The sequence below is a fragment of the Haliotis rufescens genome, unplaced genomic scaffold (assembly GCF_023055435.1).
Source record: "Haliotis rufescens isolate VD_foot unplaced genomic scaffold, xgHalRufe1.0.p SCAF_5, whole genome shotgun sequence".
In the NCBI taxonomy this organism is placed as follows: Eukaryota; Metazoa; Mollusca; class Gastropoda; order Lepetellida; family Haliotidae; genus Haliotis; species Haliotis rufescens.
In genome coordinates, this window is record NW_025964223.1 from 35,163,996 (window position 1) to 35,187,235 (window position 23,240).

The 23,240-nt window shown below is 39.7% G+C and overlaps 1 protein-coding gene across 3 annotated transcripts in view; it reads right to left on the reverse strand.

Annotated features, from left to right (window-relative positions):
* LOC124114713 (E3 ubiquitin-protein ligase SHPRH-like) overlaps nucleotides 1-23,240 on the reverse strand; it is a 460,251-nt gene that overhangs the window by 214,170 nt on the left and 222,841 nt on the right. For all 3 annotated transcript variants that reach the window (XM_046475414.2, XM_046475413.2, XM_046475415.2), the window contains 2 exons: nucleotides 9,720-9,785; nucleotides 8,027-8,109 (listed from right to left, as the gene is read on the reverse strand). In XM_046475414.2, the coding sequence (XP_046331370.2) occupies nucleotides 8,027-8,109; nucleotides 9,720-9,785 (149 nt within the window). The remainder of the gene's footprint in view (nucleotides 1-8,026; nucleotides 8,110-9,719; nucleotides 9,786-23,240) is intronic.

The following is a 23,240-nucleotide window of genomic DNA, read 5'->3' on the forward strand; positions in this document are numbered from 1 at the left end:
ATAGAACCAATCTCCTGAGTCATGCAACTAACTGAACATAGAACATATGACCTTAGTGCTACTACCAACTGAACATGGAACCTATGTCCGGAGTCCTGCTACTAACTGAACATAGAACCTATGTCCTGAGTCCTTCTACTAACTGAACATAGAACCTATGTCATGAGTCATGCTACTAAATGAACATAGAGCCTATGTCCTGAGTCCTGCTACCAACTGAACATAGAACCTATGCCCTGAGTCATGCTACTAACTGAACATAGAACCTATGCCCTGAGTCATGCTACTAACTGAACATAAAACCTATGTCCTGAATCCTGCTACTAATTGAACATAGAACCTATATCCGGAATCCTGCAACTAACTGAACATAGAACCTATGTCCTGCGTCCTGCTACTAACTGAATATAGAACCAATGTCCTGAGTGTGGCTACTAACTGAACATAGAACCTACGTCCTGAGTCCTGCTACTAACTAAACATCCAACATATGTCCTGAGTCATGCCACCAACTGAATATAAAACCAATGTCCTGAGTCATGCAACTAACTGAACATAGAACCTATGCCCTGAGTCCTGCTACTAACTGAACATAGAACCAATGTCCAGAGCCCTGCTACCAACTGAACATAGAACCTATTTCCCGAGTCCTGCTACTAACTGAACATAGAACCTACTTTCTGAATCCTGCTACTAACTGAACATAGAACCTATGTTCTGAGTCCTTCTACTAACTGAACATAGAACCTATGTCCTGAATTCTGCTACTAATTGAACATAGAACCTATATCCGAAATCCTGCAACTAACTGAACATAGAACCTATGTCCTGAGTCCTGCTACTAACTGAACATCCAAACTATGTCCTGCGTGCTGCTACTAACTGAATATAGAACCAATGTCCTGAGTGTGGCTACTAACTGATCATAGAACCTACGTCCTGAGTCCTGCTACTAACTGAACATCCAACATATTTCCTGAGTCATGCCACCAACTGAACATAGAACCAATGTCCTGAGTCATGCAACTAACTGAACATAGAACATATGACCTTAGTCCTACTACCAACTGAACATGGAACCTATGTCCGGAGTCCTGCTACTAACTGAACATAAAACCTATGTCCTGAGTCCTGCTACTAACTGAACATAGAACCTATGTCCTGAGTCATGCTACTTAGAGAACATAGAGCCTATGTCCTGAGTCCTTCTACTAACTGAACATAGAACCTATGTCATGAGTCATGCTACTAAATGAACATAGAGCCTATGTCCTGAGTCCTGCTACCAACTGAACATAGAACCTATGCCCTGAGTCATGCTACTAACTCAACATAGAACCTATGCCCTGAGTCATGCTACTAACTGAACATAAAACCTATGTCCTGAATCCTGCTACTAATTGAACATAGAACCTATATCCGGAATCCTGCAACTAACTGAACATAGAACCTATGTCTTGCGTCCTGCTACTAACTGAATATAGAACCAATGTCCTGAGTGTGGCTACTAACTGAACATAGAACCTACGTCCTGAGTCCTGCTACTAACTAAACATCCAACATATGTCCTGAGTCATGCCACCAACTGAATATAAAACCAATGTCCTGAGTCATGCAACTAACTGAACATAGAACCTATGCCCTGAGTCCTGCTACTACCTTAACATAGAACCTATGTCCTGAGTCCTGCTACTAACTGAACATAGAACCTATGCCGCGAGTCATGTTACTTACTGAACAGAGAACCTATGTCCTGAGTCCTGTTACTAACTGAACATAGAACCTATGTCCTGAATCCTGCTACTAATTGAACATAGAACCAATGTCCTGAGTCATGCTACCAACTGAACATAGAACTTATGTCCTTAATCCTGCTACTAACTGAACATCCAAACTATGTCCTTCGTCCTGCTACTAACTGAACATCCAAACTATGTCCTTCGTCCTGCTACTAACTGAATATAGAACCAATGTCCTGAGTGTGGCTACTAACTGAACATAGAACCTACATCCTGAGTCCTGCTACTAACTGAACATCCAACATATGTCCTGAGTCATGCAACCAACTGAACATTGAACCAATGTCCTGAGTCATGCAACTAATTGAACATAGAACATATGACCTTAGTCCTCCTACCAACTGAACACAGAACCTATGTCCTGATTCCTACTACCAACTGAAAATGGAACCTATTTTCTTAGCCCTGCTACTACCTTAACATAGAACCTATGTCCTGAGTCATGCTACTAACTGAACATAGAGCCTATTTCCTTAGCCCTGCTACTAACTGAATATAGAACCTATGCCCTGAGTCCTGCTACTAACTGAACATAGAACCTATGCCCTGAGTCATGTTACTTTCTGAACAGAGAACCTATGTCCTGAGTCCTGTTACTAACTGAACATAGAACCAATGTCCTGAGTCATGCTACCAACTGGACATAGAACATATGTCCTGAGTCATGCTACTAATTAAACATAGAACCTATGTCCTGAGTCCTCCTACTAACTGAACATAGAACCTTTATCCTGGGTCCTGCTACTAACTGAACATAGAACCTATGTCCTGTGTCCTGCTACTAACTGAACATAGAGCCTATGTCCTGAGTCCTGCTACTAACCAGAACATAAAACCTATCTTCTGAGTTTTGCTACTAACTGAACATAAAACCTGTCCTTTGTCTCGCTACTAACTGAACATAGAACCTATGTCCGGAGTCCTGCTACTAACTGAACATAGAAGCTATGTCCTGAGTCCTTCTACTAACTGAACATAGAACCAATGTCCTGAGTCATGCTACTTAGAGAACATAGAGCCTATGTCCTGAGTCCTTCTACTAACTAAACATAGAACCTATGTCCTGTGTCCTGCTACTAACTGAACATAGAGCCTATGTCCTGAGTCCTGCTACTAACTGAACATAGAGCCTATGTCCTGAGTCATGCTACCAACTGAACATAGAACTTATGTCCTTAATCCTGCTAGTAACCAGAACATAAAACCTATGTCCCGAGTTTTGCTACTAACTGAACCTAAAACCTGTCCTTTGTCCCGCTACTAACTGAACATAGAACCTATGTCCGGAGTCCTGCTACTAACTGAACATAGAACCTATGTCCTGAGTCCTTCTACTAACTGAACATAGAACCAATGTCCTGAGCCCTGGTACTAACTGAACATAGAACCTATATCCTGGGTCCTGCTACTAACTGAACATAGAACCTATGTCCTGTGTCCTGCTACTAACTGAACATAGAACCTATTTCATGAATCATGCTACCAACTGAACATAGAACCTATGTCCTGTGTCCTGCTACTAACTGAACATAGAACCTATATCCTGGGACCTGCTACTAACTGAACATAGAACCTATGTCCTGTGTCCTGCTACTAACTGAACATAGAGGCTATGTCCTGAGTCCTGCTACTAACTGAACATAGAACCTATGTCCTGAGTGTGGCTACTAACCGAACATAGAACCTATGTCCTGAGTCATGCTTCTAACTGAACATAGAACCTATATCCTGAGTCCCGCTACTATCTGAACATAGAACCTATGTCCTGAGTCCTGCTACTAACTAGAACATAGAACCTTTGTCCTTAGTCCTGCTACTAACTAGAACATAGACCTATGTCATGAGTCCTACTACTAACTAGAACATAGAACCTATGTCATGAGTCCTGCTAATAACTAGAACATAGAACCTATGTCCTGAGAGTGGCTACTTACTGAACATAGAATCTCTGTCCTGTGTCCTGCTACTAACGGAACATAGAACCTATGTCCTGAGTGTGGCTACTAACCGAACATAGAACCTATGTCCTGAGTCATGCTTCTAACTGAACATAGAACCTATGTCCTGAGTCATGCTTCTAACTGAACATAGAACCTATATCCTGAGTGTGGCTACTAACTGAACATAGAATCTCTGTCCTGAGTGTGGCTACTAACTGAACATAGAACCTATATCCTGAGTGTGGCTACTAACTGAACATAGAATCTCTGTCCTGAGTGTGGCTACTAACTGAACATAGAACCTATGTCCTGAGTGTGGCTACTAACTGAACATAGAATCTCTGTCCTGTGTCCTGCTACTAACTAGAACATAGAACCTATGTCATGAGTCCTACTACTAACTAGAACATAGAACCTATGTCCTAAGCCCCTCCACTAACTGGCGTGGCATTGTTGAGATCAAGCATATGAAGCTTCAGTGGTCGACTGGGTTCTGAGTAGATGATGGTTACAGACCCAAGAATGCATTTGAGACAATTGAAGAGCAGATGGTCAAAACACAAAGGTCAAATCAAGATTAACCTTTAATATATACACAAAGGAAAAAGTTAAGCACACCCTAATATATTTCATTATTGTTTGGTCCCAATATTTGTAACAGTCATGACAGGTAAAATTACGGGAAGAATTATGTTTTCTTGAGATTATGTAGTCAGTCATGCGTGACGAAAGCTCACGTGCCATGCATGGTATGCCAGTGCAGCATGCTACCCTCGAGTATCTCAAAAAGCAGTATATCTTAACGTTAAGATTGCTTTCTTAAGCTCGGTTTTAAACAGTTATTCCATGACATTGTGTGACCATGGCACGAAGGCGATTATCAAACGCCACAAGATGGCAAATAATCCCCACACTGTCGTAAGCCGTTTAGTCGAGAAACATGCTCAGACCGGTGATGTACAGGACCATCCCAGATCTGGAAGACCTCCTGTGACAACACAGCACGAAGACATATGCCGAGAAGTCTTTTTAACAAGTACTCGTCTGAAACAGCTGCTGTTGCCCAATTGTCGTTTCAGCACCAGAACAGTCAGGAACCGGCTGAAAACAACAGGACTGAGCGCTGGACGAGTTATAAAGCATCCCTGGTTGAGAGATCACCACAAGGCTGCTCGTTTAGCATGGTGTATAGCGCGACAGAACTGGAATCTGAAAACTTGGAGACGGATCCATTGGTCAGACCAAAGTCACTTTCTGCTCAACATCACTGATTGAAGAATGAGAGTTTAGAGGCAATGGAACACTGCCTACACCCCCAGGAACATTAAACCGACTGTTGCATACGGCGAGGGCTCGGTAATGGTTTGGGGGTGTATCTCTCATGATTGCAGGTTGGATTTGGTCACCATAAGGGTCAGCTTAACAGGGCTCAGTACATCCAGGACATTTTGAGGCCAGTCGTCGTTCCTCATTTTGACAACCACCCTCTTGCTACTCGACCTCAGTACATGGATGACAATGCCATCGTTCGCATGCAGTCGTGGATTACATGAGGGCCAATGCAATAACGACTCTACCCTGGCCAGTAATGAGCCCAGATTTGAAACCTCTTTAACATGTTTGGGATATTCTGGGTTGGCGCATACAGGCACGAGATCCTCCTGTACAAGATTTACGCCAATTGGAAGCAGCATTGCATCAGGAGTGGTTGTTGTTGACCCATCAACAGATCCAACGTGTCTGGAAGCATGAGACGTAGAATTGAATGTGTCATCCGGCAAGTTCCGGTTATACCTGCTACTGATCTGTTTCACGTGTCATGTCAAGTAGAGACTTTAAGGAACTTTTTCACATGAAAGAATCAAACGTAACTCATATATTTAATCCTGCAGCTCCATACTTTTTTTGGTATTGTCTTAGGTCAAAAACAATACCTGTATTACCATGATGTTTTTGTAAGTAAATTTCAATCACAACTCACCAATATCTTCTTTATTTGTCGCCCAGCTCCTGTGGTCAGTCATCCCATGGCATGATTTTTGCCATTTGTCATGGTTCAGAAATAGGGGTGTGCTTAACTTTTTTCTTTGTGTATATCAGAAATGAAACGAGTCATCTCCCCTGGTCTGTGCAAAATCGGAAATAGATTTGGCCACTTATGCCCCACTTTTTGTTCATTGTCATGGATACCTTCAGTCCAGTGAAGAAAAAATTATGCTGTTCAGTATTTGTCAAAATCCCACATCATGAAAATTCATGAAAACAAAACAAGAAAAATCCCAAATCATCAAGAGCTCAACCTTGGTTCAGGTATGCTGAAACCTACAGCCATGCAATCATACACCAGAACTTACACATGGAGTCTCTGTAAAACATAGTGAAAACTTAAAAAACAAAATGTACGAGGTGGATGTTAAACACAAACCTAGTAAAATCCTAGATGTTTTTTATATGTGTATACTTATCCTGCATTACTCCTTAATGCACTTACTGCTTGTTCTTGACAGAGAAAAAGAGCTGTTTGAGGTCTTGTTGAGGAAAAGCATGTTTCAACAAGCTGAATGGAAGGGGTGATGTCACTGATCAGCACATTACTGCTAAAAACAGAGCACCTGAAGACATCGTAATGGGAGGCAGCTCTGCGACAGGTGGGCCACTTTAGACACAGTAATGCAGGATAAGTATACAAAGATAAATCTAGATTTGACTAGATTTTTTAATTTATCCTGCATTACTCCTTAATGCATCTTTATCTGAAGGTATCCCACTTTATCTGATGGCGGGCATACCTTCAGAAGTAAAAACAAAAGGTCGCACAGCCAGGTTTGGACATGTGGAAGCGTCAATGGTGTCTTGTAGTGGTGACATGTTGGGCTACCACCAAAGGACCAAAGCTGTGTACGCCTTGCAACACCTTGCAGGTAGTGACTGGCAAAGACAGCGTCAGATCGCGAGAAGCAGACTTCCATAATGGCGTGTATGGAACAGTTGCTGTTAACTGCCATGGTGGAGGCAACTGCCCGGATTTCGTGCTGGTTGCTGGTTCTGGGAGGATCCAGTCCCGCAGCCTCATGGGCCTGAGGAATGATGACGCGAAGCCATGCTGGGGGTTGAAACTTGGCCTTTTGGTCTTCATGCCAGGAGGAGTGTAGTAAAGGTTTAAGTTCCTGAATCTTTGTCATTTTCCGATCTTCCAGAACTGCACAGACAGAGTTGAGGGCCACATGGTAGGGCATGATGGTGCTGCCCTTCAGACGACGCTTGTGACGCAAAAAAAGTAGAAATTCGTGCAAGAATTGGGGAGACACAGAGGTGGGATCCTGGTGTTTTTCTTCATAAAGCCTCTCAAAGGAGCGCTTCTTATTGTCATACAGACTCCTGGTAGATGGTCTTTGCACTAGGGTAATTGCCCTCACCACTCTAGCCGAACAGCATGTGGCACTTAAGGCTCTTTGTAGATGGACCAAGCCTGCAGATGTAACCTGTCCGGAGCCTGATCGGGCCGTTTGCTGTGAGGGGATTGCCGGCAGTTATCTCCTTGAGATCCACGAACCAGCCTCTCGCTGGCCACCAAGACACGATCAAAGTCAGAATGCGGCTCTGGGTCGATCTGATCTTCTGAAGCACCCTGGCGGCGGAAGAGCATATGCTTTTAGTCCTTCACAGGGGACACTGTCTACTGCCCAAGCCTGTTGATCCAGTACTGGTGATATGAAGGTCTCAACCTGGTAGTTCTGGCTGGTGTCAAACAGGTCGATGTTGGGGTGGGGTGGCTTAGGTGCTGACAGACAAGGCATCCAGATGGAGTTTCCACTGTGTGTGAGCTTCCTTGTCCTGTTGCGACAACCGGGGATGTGTTGGACCCAAGACTGGAGTTACAGCTGATCAAATAGATGGAAAAACCAGAACGATTGACCAACGGTGTAGTCCATAGATATGGTGATCTGAGCGCACTGGAGTGTCCAGAGCGAGAGAGGCAGTATGAGCAGCTCTAGTTCCAGGTTGTTGATGTGCCACTGTTGTTGACGGTGGACCACAGCCCTGAGGCAACTTGACCCTCCAGATGTGCTCCCAATCCTTGAAGAGAGTCATCGACGAATAGGTGTAACGAGGTCGTAAGCTCTGTCAAGGAGAAGCCGTTTACTATCAGAGGTGCACCATCAGACACTCACTGATCCTTGTGCCTTATGTAGAACAAGCAGTTAATGCATTAAGGAGTAATGCAGGATAACTTAGAAAAGTGAAAAAGTAACTTTCTACAGATAAACCCCGATGTTTACTACATACTTTTTATGTATTGGGAGGAACTCCCCACGCACTGCTTGTGGATGACAACATGCTTGTCTAAGACGCAGCAAGGGCTGCATCAACTGCAAGAAATAAACATGTGATTAAAAGGCAGGCAATCAAAACAAGCATACTGTCAAGGTCACAAGGACATTTATATATATATTAAAGTCACTACAGTCTGTTTGGCTCCAAATGAGAAGATATATTGCAAAATAACTAAAATAGGGAATAGTCTATTAAATGTCAATATGGTACACGGCAATGAGTGAGTGAGTGAGTGAGTATTGTTTTTTACGTTGTTTTTAGCAATATTCCAGCAATATCACGGTGGAGGACACCAGAAATGTGCTTTACACATTGTACCCAGAACAGCAATGAATACCCTGTACCCAACAATATCTGTGTTCAGGGTATTCATCGTTCTCATTTCAAGCCAAACAGACTGCAGTTTATTGTGAGATGAGCTGGGTGTCAATCTTGTTATGTGATAAGCTGAGTACTGTGTAGTTGTCTACAGATTGTTTTGATGATGTAAGTGGGCAGAGTGATGTTATTGTAGGCAGAGGTTGAGATTTGAAAGCAGTCTGTATCAGCTTGTGGGAGTTAATTGTCACATATTAGACTGACAAATAGTATCGTCAGTGCAGATTCACGACTAAGCTCCTTGGGGTGTGGAATTTCAGGAGTAGAACAATTAGCATGATGTTTGTTTGATTTTAATTTTGTTTAACGCTGCAATATTCCAGCTATATGACGGCGGTCTATAAATAATCGAGTCTTGACCAGACAATCCAGTGATTGATATCATGGGCATCAATCCATGCAATTGGGATACGATGACATGCATCAACCAAGTCAGTGAGTCTGACCACCCGATCCCGTTAGTCGCCTCTTATGACAAGCGTAGACGCCTTTTATGGCAAGCATGGGTTGCTGAAGACCTGTCCTTCCCCAGATCTTCAAAGTATATGCAATGTACAAGTGACACATACAATGTATGCCTGCTATATTATATATTATCTAAAGCTGAAAAATGAGACACTAAACATTCTAAAAGTGCATGGGCCAAAGCAGACATAGAGCTGTGCTGCTGGTACAGCCACAATGGTTTGGGGAAACTCCAAAGTGTGGGAGTTGGCTGACATCTTTTCAAGACTGTTTTGACCCATTGGCCGCTGAGAATACCAACAATCTGACATCAGATTCACAAGATGATGTGGAAACAAAGCATCCAGCCTATTTGTCTGATATCTTTTAACAAGGTACAGATTTAAACTTTTAACAACGCAACTGTCACCATTACATTTTCTACAATATATAAGCATGGCTGCTTTTCCTTCCCATGATTGTTAACTAAATAATGAGTTTTATCGAATTCACTGTATGAAACTATTTTTCCGATCAACAAATAAGGATGCGCCATCTTGATTGACAGGAAGGACAGACCTATATTACCAAGGATACGTTATATTACAGGGGTGGTAATTTGAAAAGCATTTTGATTTAACTCAGTAAATGTGAAGAAAAAGTAATGTCAGCACCTTTGTTCTTTCTGTGAAGCATCTTAGAAATTGCACTGAAATCTGATTAGTTCCCACCAGGCCAGATGAGCTAATGATGACAGGGTGGAAGGGTTTGAGCACCATGTCCTCCTGCATGTTGTACAGTATAACACAATGACTGATATTACCTGGCTCATAGTGTGTCTGTCCATGCTGCTCAGTTTAACACTGCTGTCGGTCCACTTGCACAATTTCTGTCACAAAAGAAACAATTTTTACTTATCATTTATCAAAATACAGTTACTCTGTGTATGTATTCATTTACTCCAAATGTTTTCTGACACTGACTAGCATTCCCAAATCAGTAGTTAGGGGTGTAGCCAATTAGAATACAGTTTCATGAAGCTCAAACTGAGCACCGAAGATCTACCATAGTCTGATTGCATTAAAGTACTGTCGGAAATGCTAGAAAACTGCTTTTCTGGCTTCATTTAATAAACAGAGATTACTACACGAGTGTCTCAAAACGTATCTAACGAGCGAAAGCGAGTTAGATACGATTTGTAACAACGAGTTGTAAGATCAATGGTATCTGACAGGCACGAGTGCAGTTATCTGTTTCTTACACACTCTAAAATCGCACCTTTTTAGCATCGAACCGATGAATTTTGTCTATTCTCATGATTGTAGTAGCGCATTAATACATAACACCACTGTCATAAGTGACGTCATCCTATGTGCTGCTTACTTCTCATAAATAATGTGACCCTACACAAAAAGGTTTCCGTCTTATCTGTGGAATATCAAGGCGATGATGAAAATGCAAACTAGACAAAAACAAAGAACACGCTGGGTGCCAAGTTGAAAGTTGACACCTCAAAGAAATTTCCAAATATGTACAACAGTGTTTACTTCCGTATGACATCACTACCGGTGACCGACGTTCACAATATGACGTGTTCACTGACAACAGTACGTGGGATTTCCAGAGGAGGATTTTCGTTGATTGTGGGATCGTATACACATAAATGTTTCACGTAAGTAATCAGAAACATTCTGACAATCTGTGTACTGTTATTTGTTTACCATGTTTTCCAATGTAACAAGGAGAATTAGTCAGAAAATCAGATAACTACCGTCGTCGTTGTGCGTGATTTAGCGTCAGTCGTGGCGTCACACAGGACGGAAAAGTTTACGGCTCCTGTTGAATTTACCACAAGATTGTAATGTGTATATGTTTATTACCATAGTTAGTGCAACGATACTCTTCCCATGAATATTCTCAAACGCGTGATTGAGCCAATGTATGCACCAATTAGACGAAGGTACCTCTACAAATGCTACACAGTGTAAAATCTGAATTTTGCTTTGTTTACATTTACAAGTACAGTTTTCCGAGCACAGTTTTCGTTTCCATACCTAATTTATTTCGTATGATTTCATCTAGATAATTTGCATTGGTGACAAAGACCATTTATGCATTGTTTCGAAAATGTATGAGGAATTCAGGGATGCATGTATAGCAGCTGAGTTTGAAATATACCTGATCGAATAGGCGTCTCATAATTTTGTAAACACAATCCAATCCAATATGGCGGAACGTACACTTCGGCGTTCGTGTATGCGTAATTTCCAAAACATTCTAAACGATTCTGGGCTTATCAGCGACGTTTCAGAATTATCAGTAGTGATTTGATACCCGTGATCGCTAATATGCTAGTTTTCTACTTTAATTATTCGAGTAAATATCCGATATTTAGATTTCTAAACACACAATATATATTTATATAACGCCGTGAATTGTGATTTGGCGAGGTTTACAATGTATCTAATTTTCAGAAGTCACTTTCAGTAATTTTGAATTGCCTAAAATGACAGTAAATGATAAACAGAAGGGGGAATTCAAAACTGTGCACATGAAGTGTATTAGTCTGCGTGATGTATTTTGAATTTTATTCGATTTCGAAGTGAGGGTTGAAGAGGAGGGACATATGTGTCGCTGTGGTATCCAGGGGGGTTACACTCTGAAAAAACCCGATAATGATGACATAACAACAGATAATGTAACTGATAATAATACCAAACAAACTCGCAGACGAGGACGAGTTTGTTTATTTTTATAATCAATTGTGGTTCTGTGGTTCAATACAGATGTAGGTGAACATTCGACTGAAGAACGAGCAACTTATGAATGACTCACACTCAGGAAAGTAGTCCGTCATCATCTGACCTCAGGTCATCACCATGGAGTAGCCAATCACGGGCCTGGAATTCGATCTCACACATATGTTTGATACCAGTTATCTCAAATGGGTTTCTCACCCACAGGACAGGTGTCATAGGACTATAAAAAGAGCATAAATCAAAATGACATGAATTGCCCTAATCTAGCCTGTCCTAACTGACACTGTGATTACCCTTAAAATGTACTTTTACAGGTAAAATGATGATAAACTTAGAAAATATTCGTGTGTTGTCATGCATGTATGAAATGGCCTATAACCTGAGGTAATTACCTAACACCAGTCCCGAGGTGATGACCTCACACAGTCCCGTGCATTCTCCCAGTTGCAAATGTCACAGAGCTGGGGATGGTCTCAAAATATTGCTGTTATTGTACTTAATTGACATGCGTTGATGAGGTAGGAATTTAGGATATGTACTGCATCAAATTTGCTTGGAAACATGATGGACTAGTTAAGAGCTATGAAACGGGATGGGTATTGGAAGGTTGCGGTTTTGGAATCCAGAAGTATTTGTTGTTCTACAGATGGTTTCTTGAGGTAGCATTTATCTCCGCAGATGACGTATATGAATCTGTACTTTTGAATGTTGTGTTTTGTCTTGCCTCGAACCCTGTACATTTAGCCAAGATAGACACAACAGGGTTGAGCTCACAATGTCGGGACTGCTGTACACAACGTAACCGTGTTGTGCCGCCAGCACATATGTCTTGTACTTAACTGGTTTCTTATTCAGCCGAATTTTCTCCATGAGTTGAACTTTGGTTTCATATGGTCTGAAGTCGACCAATGTCATATATTCCTGTATGGTCGCCTTCAGACTACTCATGGTTTGGGCGACAGTATCTGATTCCCGGACGTTATATTAACTGGCGTTACCCATGACAATCACACTGACGTTGTTTAAAATGGGCAATGGCTGAAGTTCCAACCAGTCTATGAACACATCACCTCCTATAATGTCCTTATGAAAATCACCAGTTTTCTTTTTCGCCTCGAAAACATCCATCAATTAGACCCATATCATGGGTTGCAGTGTGAAAAAACAATGACACGATTACCTTTATCTGATGGTACCATGGGTGCTTTTTATCCATCTGCCAATAGCCAAATGTAGTCAGTGGAATGATTCACCAAGATAAATTATCTGAACGCCCTGACTGTGATAGTTATGAATGGTTCGGAGATAATCTGACCTCAGAGACAGGATGGAATATTTTCCCCTGAAAAGTGCTCGGTCATTGTCACACGCAGTGTATTGAAATCCCATCTCTTTGCGAGCAATAGTTAGTACAGTTCGGGAAACATTAATTGTATCTTTAATTCTTCCCAAATTCTACTACAAGTCAGGGTTACCTTCTGCTCATAAAGCTTGTACACTATACGCCTAATCACCCTGTATCAAAGCATTGTCTAAATCTTTTTACGCCCCAGTTTTGTTTTTGAGACCACCCTTATACCTGTTTTGTTTTCTTATCATACCGTAGACTTGATGGTATGAATTGAAAGCACCATAGCTTGGGCAGTTCGGTAATTCACCCTATCTAAATTAATAAATGGTTTCCCTCTATCTCTCTAAAGTGTAAAGATCTTGTATGCATTTCCAAGTACAGATTCCATATCGTGTACCTTGGTTATGGCTATGCAAGTGTAATGTAACATGCATCATGGGAGCAATGTTAACACAAAAAAATGCAGCATCTAGAATTTTCTCAAAATGATTTTTGTGTGTGGAGTAGATGTTTTATGAAGACTACATTATTATCATTGTAACGGAGTCACGTGCGCATATTTCTATAGTCCATTACAGACTGCCATCATTGGACTTAGAATAAATGTGAACTTCATGTTTTCGTTCGAATTTGTCTCCTGTAAACTTGTTGATAGGACTCCTTGTGACTGAAATACTTCAAAGCACAGGTAGGGCGATCGGTAGTTACTCGATATTTCAATAACAGTCTGTGAAAAATTATATCCCTTTTTAACAGGCAAAAAGCAGTTTTCTAGCATTTCCGACAGTACTTTAGTTTGGTTTTAATATTGTCAAGGCAGAAGGACAATAAACCTAGCATTTACAATGTAGCTGTCTGTTACTTGTAGATCTGATGGTGCAAAATTTTATAAGTGAAATCTCATACTGCATGTTCAGCTTCTAAATGGTGCTGTCATAGGTAACACAGCTCTCACTGAAAAAAACCCCAGTACCTTTAAAAACTTTACTGATCCATAGATACAGACATATATTTACATAAAAGTTATGCAAATTTAGACATATCTTTTTTTTAAAGCTATGCAAATTTAGACATAAATTAACGTAAAGGTTTGTAAATTTAAACATTGATTTATGGAAACGGTACTTGCAACATTGGGACTTCATATAATTTACACACACATTTATTGAGTGTATTCAAGAATTGAGCCCAAAAATTGAGTTTCTGCTTATTTAATCATTAACACCAAATACCTGTAGACAACAGTTTAAGCTTTTGCTTAATTTGCTTTTGTCAATTATAATAATATACAAGCATTTCAAAAGAGAATCAGATATAAATGCAAATACATCAGAATACACTTTATTGAAATATTATCCGATACTGTCCTCCAAAGCCTGGAGTCAAGTGTAAGAAATTTATATAACATCAAACAAGAAGGGAACAAGATATGTCTCTTCAGAGGAAGGTGGTACAACATTATATCATGGAGTAACACGATTTGTCACAATTGGCAGCAACTCACTCAAATGCACCTAACGTGGGATGAAATGTGATGTATGTTATACAGCAAGAAATCCAATTGCATTCACCCCCTTCTACCTCTTGAAGGAAATGTCCAGTGTCAGGTGGCAGACATTAATTGAACTCTTCTCTAATGTGACAGTGTTTCCCTACCCATAATGCCTCCACCCAATCATATCGCACGTGTGACCAGTGCCACGTGGATCAGAGGCATAAACCAGAATGTGGGTACAGATTTGGGTACTTGGATAAATATAATCTAGATTGATAGAATTAATTACAGTAATATGCAATCATGTAGAATATTGGAATCAGATGAGCATTAATCAAATCTAGTTGCACAGAGGTATGTGACTAACATGTTGTACACAAAGCTGTAATGTGTTGAAGGTAGGAAACAGCTGACTTGACTGCATCATTTTTTTCCATTACTTTGACTCCAGCTTTCTAAAAATAAATTGAGTTTAATATCAAAGAGTTCCTAAACATATCATAACAAGCGTATAGTTGACAAAGTCATCTATATCCCCCGCCCATTTTAACACGTTATGGTCCAAAACCAGGTAACTGACCCAACATTTCTATTAGCCCATGTCAAAATAGCTGCAATGGAAATTCTAAAATAAACATTTCTAAAACTCCTAATATCAAATGGCACTAGTTCAGTATGCGCTTTATATATAGACATGCAATGTTTGGCAAGGAAATATTTAACAGTTTATTTGTTATACTACTTAAGTAAACCAATCCTATATTAAAACTTAAATCCAACTTAATGTCATGGAAACATAAATGATAAAAATTTCTAAAAGTGCTATATATCAAAAGGCACCAGTTCAGTATGTGCCTGGTAGACATGCAAAGTTTTGTAAGAAAGTATTTAAGGGTTTTTGAGTTACACTCTGGAAACGAACACCACCTCTGTAGAACCTAAGTCCAACTTATTGCCATGGAAACGTGAAAAATAGAAATTTCTAAAATTCCTAAATAGCAAGAGGCACCAGTCCAGTATGTGTCTGGTAAACATGCACAGTTTTTGTTCGAAAGTATTGAATGGGTTTTGAGTTATGCTCCGGAAACAAACTCTACCCTATAGAACCTAAGTCCAACTTGTTGCAATGGAAACGTAAAAAATAAAAATTTATAAAATCCTCAATAGCAAAAGGCACCAGTTCAGTATGTGCCTAGTAGACATGCAAAGTTTTGTAAGAAAGGATTTAACAGTTTTTGAGTTACGCTCCGGAAACGAACACCACCCTTATAGAACCTAAGTCCAACTTGTTGCCATGGAAACTTAAAAAATAAAATTTTATAAAACTCCTAAATAGCAAAAGGCACCAGTTCAGTATGTGTCTGGTAAACATGCAAAGTTTTGTAAGAAATTATTTAACGGTTTTTGAGTTATGCTCCGGAAACGAACAGCACCCTTATAGAACCTAAGTCCAACTTATTGCCATGGAAACGTAAAAAATAAAAATTTCTAAAATTCCTAAATAGCAAAAGGCACCAGTTCAGCATGAGTCTGATAGACATGCAAAGTTTCGTAGAGAAATATTTAACGGTTTCTGAGTTATGCTCCGGAAACGATTTCGGGACGCACGCATGCGCGCACGCACGCACGCACGCACGCGGACGGAACCCATTTCGTTGGGGCGGGGGATAATAACTGAAAAGATCAATAGAACATTCATAAAGTAGCATAGGTAATGATGGTTCTGGCTCACTTCCACTAGAGCCAGATTTATATACCTATACTGCTACTACAGAGGGACTTTTTTATGCAAAAAAGATGATGTGATTCAATGACTGTCATGAGACTCAACTAAACTGTAATGAAAATATTCTCTATTATTTTTACTCATACGCATACCATTATTTTGAACAAAGTGATATTCAACATTTTTACTAAGTTCTTCGTTCATTTAATAGGAGACCAGACTATATACTCTTTTTCGAAATTGGAAAGAAACAATTGATGACCGTATTGATTGGTTTGACATCACTGATATAATATTTACCCTGTGGTAATTCTCGCCATTTGATAATTTTGTCCCGGAGCATAAATGTTTTTGTTGAGGTTATTATAGACTTATGTAAGCATTCGTTTAAATGTGATCCAACGATAGGAAACAATCTATTTTTAATCTCCAACCAGTTGTTTGGTTTTGGCACGGAATAATTGACGCGCTTGTTGTCTCCCCTGTTCTATGAACTTTATTTTCTCTTCTTCGCTAATACAACTGGTCTTACGAGAATTTGATCGAATCTCCTGCTACATTGCATTGTATTTGGTTAGTTCTGACAACACTAAACAAAACTCATCCCCGGATATCTTACACTCAGCCAGTGCTGTTATGATCCTCAATGCTGTTCAACTTTGCTTCAGCGAGTATCCGAATATTATCATGTTTTAATGCTTTCTTTTGCAACTTACGAGAAATATGTTTTATCGCTATTCCTGCCAGTCCTGAGACTCCGGCCACTACTTCCATACCAAGTAGGATAGGCGCGGCGATTATAGTTGATAATAAACCAACACCGGCTACACTGAGTCCCATGCCAGCTGTTACAAGCGCGGTGTCAACTCCATCGAGAGCATTCACAGCTCTGAGATAATTTTTATACAATCCAAGTCTCAACTCCCTCTCCTTCTCTATTCTCTTTTCAGATGCTTCATCGAGCACCAGATATAAACCCATAATGTATATTATTATATCATATAATAGTCTTTAATTGGTCTTGCTTAAATATTTTGAGAGTATACATCAACCTAATAAATGTATATTGTGTGGCATAAATATCTTAGCAAGAGAAATGCTTTCACCTTTACTAACTTTTACCCCCTCAAGGGTTGCAACAGGTGATACTCCCATATAAATAATACTGCAACGTTGATGCTCGTGTTTCTTAAGCCATTTAACTGATAGACCTGGTAATATCTCGAAGGCATCTTCTGGTGCATCTCCAAACAAGACTTCAATAATAAGTGAAGAAAGATCAGATATAGCATTCAAGTTATGTTTTATATCATTGAATTCAGTAACCAAATTTAAACTGACATTTTTTAATGCTGGACGACTCAATAACGTATAACCTGGGTTTTCCTGCAGGGGAGCAACTAACACACTTTTTTGTTTTGCGGGGATAGAAGCCCTGAGTACGACCCCACTATTTATTATCTTAGTTAATTGATGTGCCTTACCCATCATCACATATGGTGGGGCAATGACGATATTCAGCAGCCACTCGATTATCATCATTGCGAGTAAGATTGTATGAAGTGTTTTTATTGAGTCTACTAACGTCGACATCACTTAAATCTCCTAGATCAGCTGTGAATACAACTTCTTTCCGCTTGTATACATTATCTTGTGAGTGTAAAGCGTATAACTTGCCATCGGTACTGGGTTTACCGAATCCTTCGGTGTCTCCAAGATCGGAAAGCGCAATGATATTACATTGTCTAAGGTTATGCATTCCAGGGCCTGATGAATCAACCATTATTTATAATATGGAGTGTTACACTCAAGTATCCTATATGTACAGGTTGATGTTTTACATCTAATACAGATATTTTGAGGTCTGAAATAATACCCCGCTTAAACTTTTTATATTGTAATGATGAGAAAGATTCCGTTCTACCGCTATTGTATTCTACCGCTATTGTATTTTTCATCTTTGACTGGAACAGCTCTTAACAGAGTTGAAGGACTTTCGAGTTGAATATTGTCCGTTGTACTGATCTAATCAAGATGTATGCACAACTCTTTATAGGAACTAAATCGGGTAATTCAAATCCATGCAATGTTTTGTTGGGTTGTATTCTTACTTGTTTTCTAAAAAATCCAAGTGTAGCTGATATGTTCGGGAAAAGCCTTACATGCTTTTCTCCAGCGCTTAAAATCAGCATCCCATTCGACTCAGACTAGCTCCCAAAGGCATAAGAATTTCATCATTGAGTGAGCATACGCTGTAATACCCATCAGGTATAGTATGCCATTCTACACCTAGTATTAACTCATTATTACCTCTCACATCACTTATATTGGTCCGACACGGGTAATACGTTACATCGCATAGAGCGACTTCAAGTTGCCCAGCCGAGTTATCGATAGTATGAAGCAGTTGAATAGACTGGCCATTTGTTTTTCTGGGAGTGTAACATACATATTATATTATAAATATACAAGGATACTATATCATAACTTAAATATGAAATCAACTTACATTACGAATGAGCCGATTTTAGTAAGTGCCTCTGGTGCTACGTTTTTTGTTAAATTCCCTGATATCTTTGAAAAATATAGGGTCATGGCAACTAGCAATAAAATGGTGCATGATTGATTCCACAATCAAATGCAATTTTGGCAGAATCAGTTAAACTTTGTCGTATGGTTTGCCACAACAGGATGTGGTGTATCTCTTTATGCCCCCGGATTTGAACTAAATAAGTCTGTTTTATCATTTCACGCGTACTATCAGATTAGACGTATACTTAAAGAAATTAGTGCCCCATTACCACAGGATCGAGCATGGAATTCCTCAAATAATCCGTACAATAGGTTCGCGTATGAACGTATTTGTCAGGAATTTGGTATTTCTACGAGTAAAGATTGGCATATTAAAGGACTTAACCATGGTCTAGGTGTTCCGTACAATGGACAAATAACTGTTAAAGAAGAAGTGATGATTTACTCAAACAACTTCACAAAAAAACATTCAATCTATTTAGATTGTTACAGGCAAACAAACTTTATGTAAGAATGCAAGATCTTTATTTAAAAATGTATAACTGGTATCACGGCTGGGAACTTTCAAGTAATGATTGGAGAGGAGATATTATGAGTTTTAAGAGTGGTTTGCCTTATAGTGTTACAAAGTTGGTGCAACTAAACGATCCCGCAAACGTTTGGAATGAATTTCTTAATGATAAAACAGAAAATAATTTTACACACCAAGGATATGTAAGAGTTACCTATAATGAATCAATAAGAACTTATGTATGGGCAATTATTGGTGCACAATCGCAAACCGAACGGGAATAATTGGTTCTGGGATGGCGCTCGATGCACAAAAACAGTTTGTTTCATATGTAGAGGATGCTATTAATTCACCAGTTGACATACCATCTTCTATAAAGGGTTATCAAGATGTATTACAGTACGCTCAATCCAAAGTAGACTACGTTTATGGGGCAAGACTATACATGTCTCCGAGTAATATGGAACTTAAGATCGGTCAAGTGATTGGCTATAATAATAATAAAATTGTGGTTGCTTCCGATCAACAAAAACACGTATAAACACCGAATTAATAACGCAAACAAACACAGGCGAAACGGGAATAGTCAAGCCGCAGATATCTTCAAAACCACAGTCATCTACTGAAGCACAACCACAAGTTCCACCACATATTGCCGCTAAAAATCAACAACATATCAATGAAAAAAACAGCGCTTATAGCAGGTGGAGTCGCAGCTGGTTTACTCATGATTTGGATAAATAGTCTCGTACGGATTCGTACAACAGCCCAGCAATTGCTATGATCAGCGCCCACAAGTTTTGACTAGGCCAAGTGGTGGTCTTAACTAATAAATTCAAGAGCCAGGAAACAATACTCCCTATTATACCGGGAAGTGCAGACGCGGCTTTCCCAGTGAGCTTTCCCAGTGCTGAACCTAATGCTTTTAAATGCTTTTTATCCACCATCCTTATCACTAGGTGGTGTGGGTGGTGTGGGTGGTCCACCTCCACCGGTTAACGCAAGAGTCAAAGTCGATATAATAAATCCCAATGTGGTTAAAATACTGGCAATGGTTATCCCCTGTTCTCTGAACAATGTTTTAATTTTATCGGCCAGTGTAGTATCAGCGTTGAGGACTTGAATGATAGTTTCTCGAATTCGACTGATTTGTGAACGATGTGCCTTTCTATTACTCGAAGCAGCTTCGAGACGGGCCGATCTTTTGTCTTCTAAGTTACGCAATCTTTCAGCAACACGGCGTCTACTGAATTCATCACCCACCTGTTCAAGTTTTGTTTTCTCATAAGCTATATGCTTGTCGATTTCAGATAGCTTGGCTATATTATTGATTAGCTCTCCCCGCATTGTTTGCATTGCCGTGTCAAGGCCTTGTAATTCCCTAACACTGAGCCCCGAGGATGGTAGCTGTACGTGGAATTATTGTAGTAGGTATCCAAGATTTCTCCAAGTCCGTCTGAGGCCAGCTTCGAGCTTTCTTCCAAATGATCTTTATCTATGGCACTGAGTTCAGTTCGCACAGTCCGAAGAACCTTAGTAGTCTTCGCAGAAAGTTTTTCTCGTGAGTAGTCTACAAAACCTAATTCATCACGAACAATGTTGATGGCACCACGACGTCCGGCTATCGTAGACAACGCTAGGGGCTTACGAGTACGAGAATTCATAAGATCAATATCCGGAGAGCCACACAGTGGCAATACTCCTTTACTATCTGTTGTAAACTTGGAATAGTCATGTCCAAAAGTTCATCATTAAGATTCATGCCACCAAAGCTGGTTTCATCAGTACCCTCTTCGATTGAACTAGTATCAGTTATGTTATTTAGATTAAAATCTTCCATTTTTATATTAAATATAAGGTTACATAATTTCAATATTACAATGTCTTCGCAATACGGACGCAAGTTAAACCCACAGCATAGACTTCGGGATCCATTAGGGGTCAAAGCAATTCGTCAGTCTGTAACTATAACTAATAACCCGAGTACCATTGATCAGAATCAAACACTTCTGGTTCGCTTTCCTAATCTGGGAGCTCACGATGTGTTAGTTCCAGGAACTGCCCGGCTATCATTTACAATTAGTTTGACTTCTACTGACACTGTGAGGGAGCTCGTTCAGAACATAGGTCGTGCGATTGTTAAGAAAATTGCGATTAAATTTAGCGGAAATGAGGTTTTGAGTATTGACGATAGCGATGTATACTTCTGTTTCATGGATCTCTGGAGAACGGGTAAAGAAAGGGAAAACTTACAGTACCAAGGTATTTGTAATCAGAACACATTGAGACTTTGTGTGGGTGCTTCTACTGGTGATAATACCATCGTAGAAGATAAGGCTGTTGCTGATGCATTAGTTAACCGATTCTATATTCCGCTCAACTTTGAATTAGTAGATAGTCACATACCCTTTTATCAAGCATCCCTAGGCAATAGGTTAGAATACGAACTCACTTTTAATGACTACGGCAGAGTAATCAAACTTGCTGAGGTTAAAATGGCTAGCTATTCTATTGACAAAAATCTCACTGGAGTATGATATGATAACAGATCCTGAATTAGCAAGACAAATTCGGAACCAGTATACAGGAAGTTTAGCCATTTCGTACGATCGCGTGCTTCGATACCGAAAGATCACCAGGAACAAAAGAGATACGACATGGAATATCAATCTAAACGTCCCTGCTAGATCGTTGAAGGATATTTTAATGTTGTTTGAGGAGCCTTCTGAAGCATTTCAAAGAGATACCGAAACGTTCTACAACCCCAAGATTACAAAAGTAGAATTGACTATCAAGGGCATGCCTAATCAACTATTTAGTCAAGGTATGCGAGCATATCAACAGTGGGATGAGATTAAAAAACTCCCTTCTATAAAATGAAGCCTAGAAGTTAACGAGGTCGTGAAAAGATCTGTCTCTCGGGGATGCACTATGGCTCGACATGCAAACCACAGATGATGACCAACTACACAGTAGTGGGCGGAGAATAGAAAATGCTAGTGAGGATGTTACTATACAGATAAGGAAACGGCTGGTAAATTAAACATATATTTGTACGTGATTATGGACATGCAACTTAATATACAGAATGGAAGATTCGTGCAAGTGATCTATTAATAATCTTTTACCTAAAGAACCGCACTGCGCTATCATCTGCGGGCAAACGGGTTGCGGAAAAACAGCTTTTATTCTAGATATTTTACAAAGTCATTATCGGGATGTTTTCGACCATATTATTATTCTGTGCCGACTATAAACGTAAATAAAACATACCTATCGAGAGATTGGGTAATGATTGATACGGAGGTGTACAAAGTTGATCCGGCGATCGTTTACAAGACTGTTTACGAGTATGTCACGTAAAATACAAAGGAGAATCAACCCTTTTCATAATAGACGATTGCAGTGCGAGTAAAAAACTTACCAAAAAGAAAGATATGCTTTCATATTTAGGAATGAGGAATTCCACGCAAAAATGATGTTATTTCTACCAAGTTTGAACGAGATAAAGTCAGAAAACTGTTAGCAGAAACGAAGCACTGTAAACTCGATCAACCAGCAGCTTATGCAATTGCTTAGCAAAAATATAGCAAAATATAGCAAAAATATAGCAAAAATAGCAACTGCTGAGAAAAATTTAGCAAAATTATAGCAAAATTTAGCAAAATTATAGCAAAATTATAGCAAAATTATAGCAAAATATAGCAAATATAGCAAATATAGCAAAACATAGCAAAAATATGATATATTGAACATTAGTGGTTATTATGTAATAATGTGGTTTGAAATCCTCATTCTTTTACAACAGTTTATTATATGGGGCTGTATTGGATATGCAATATTTTATTATGTTAGACTTAAATATCTCCTTAGAACTTATCGAACAACTGCTCCAAGATGAGCCAGAGCCTATTGCAGATAAATCTTCAGATAAACATAGAGAAAGACTTGCGGCTTTAGTAGCCGGTGG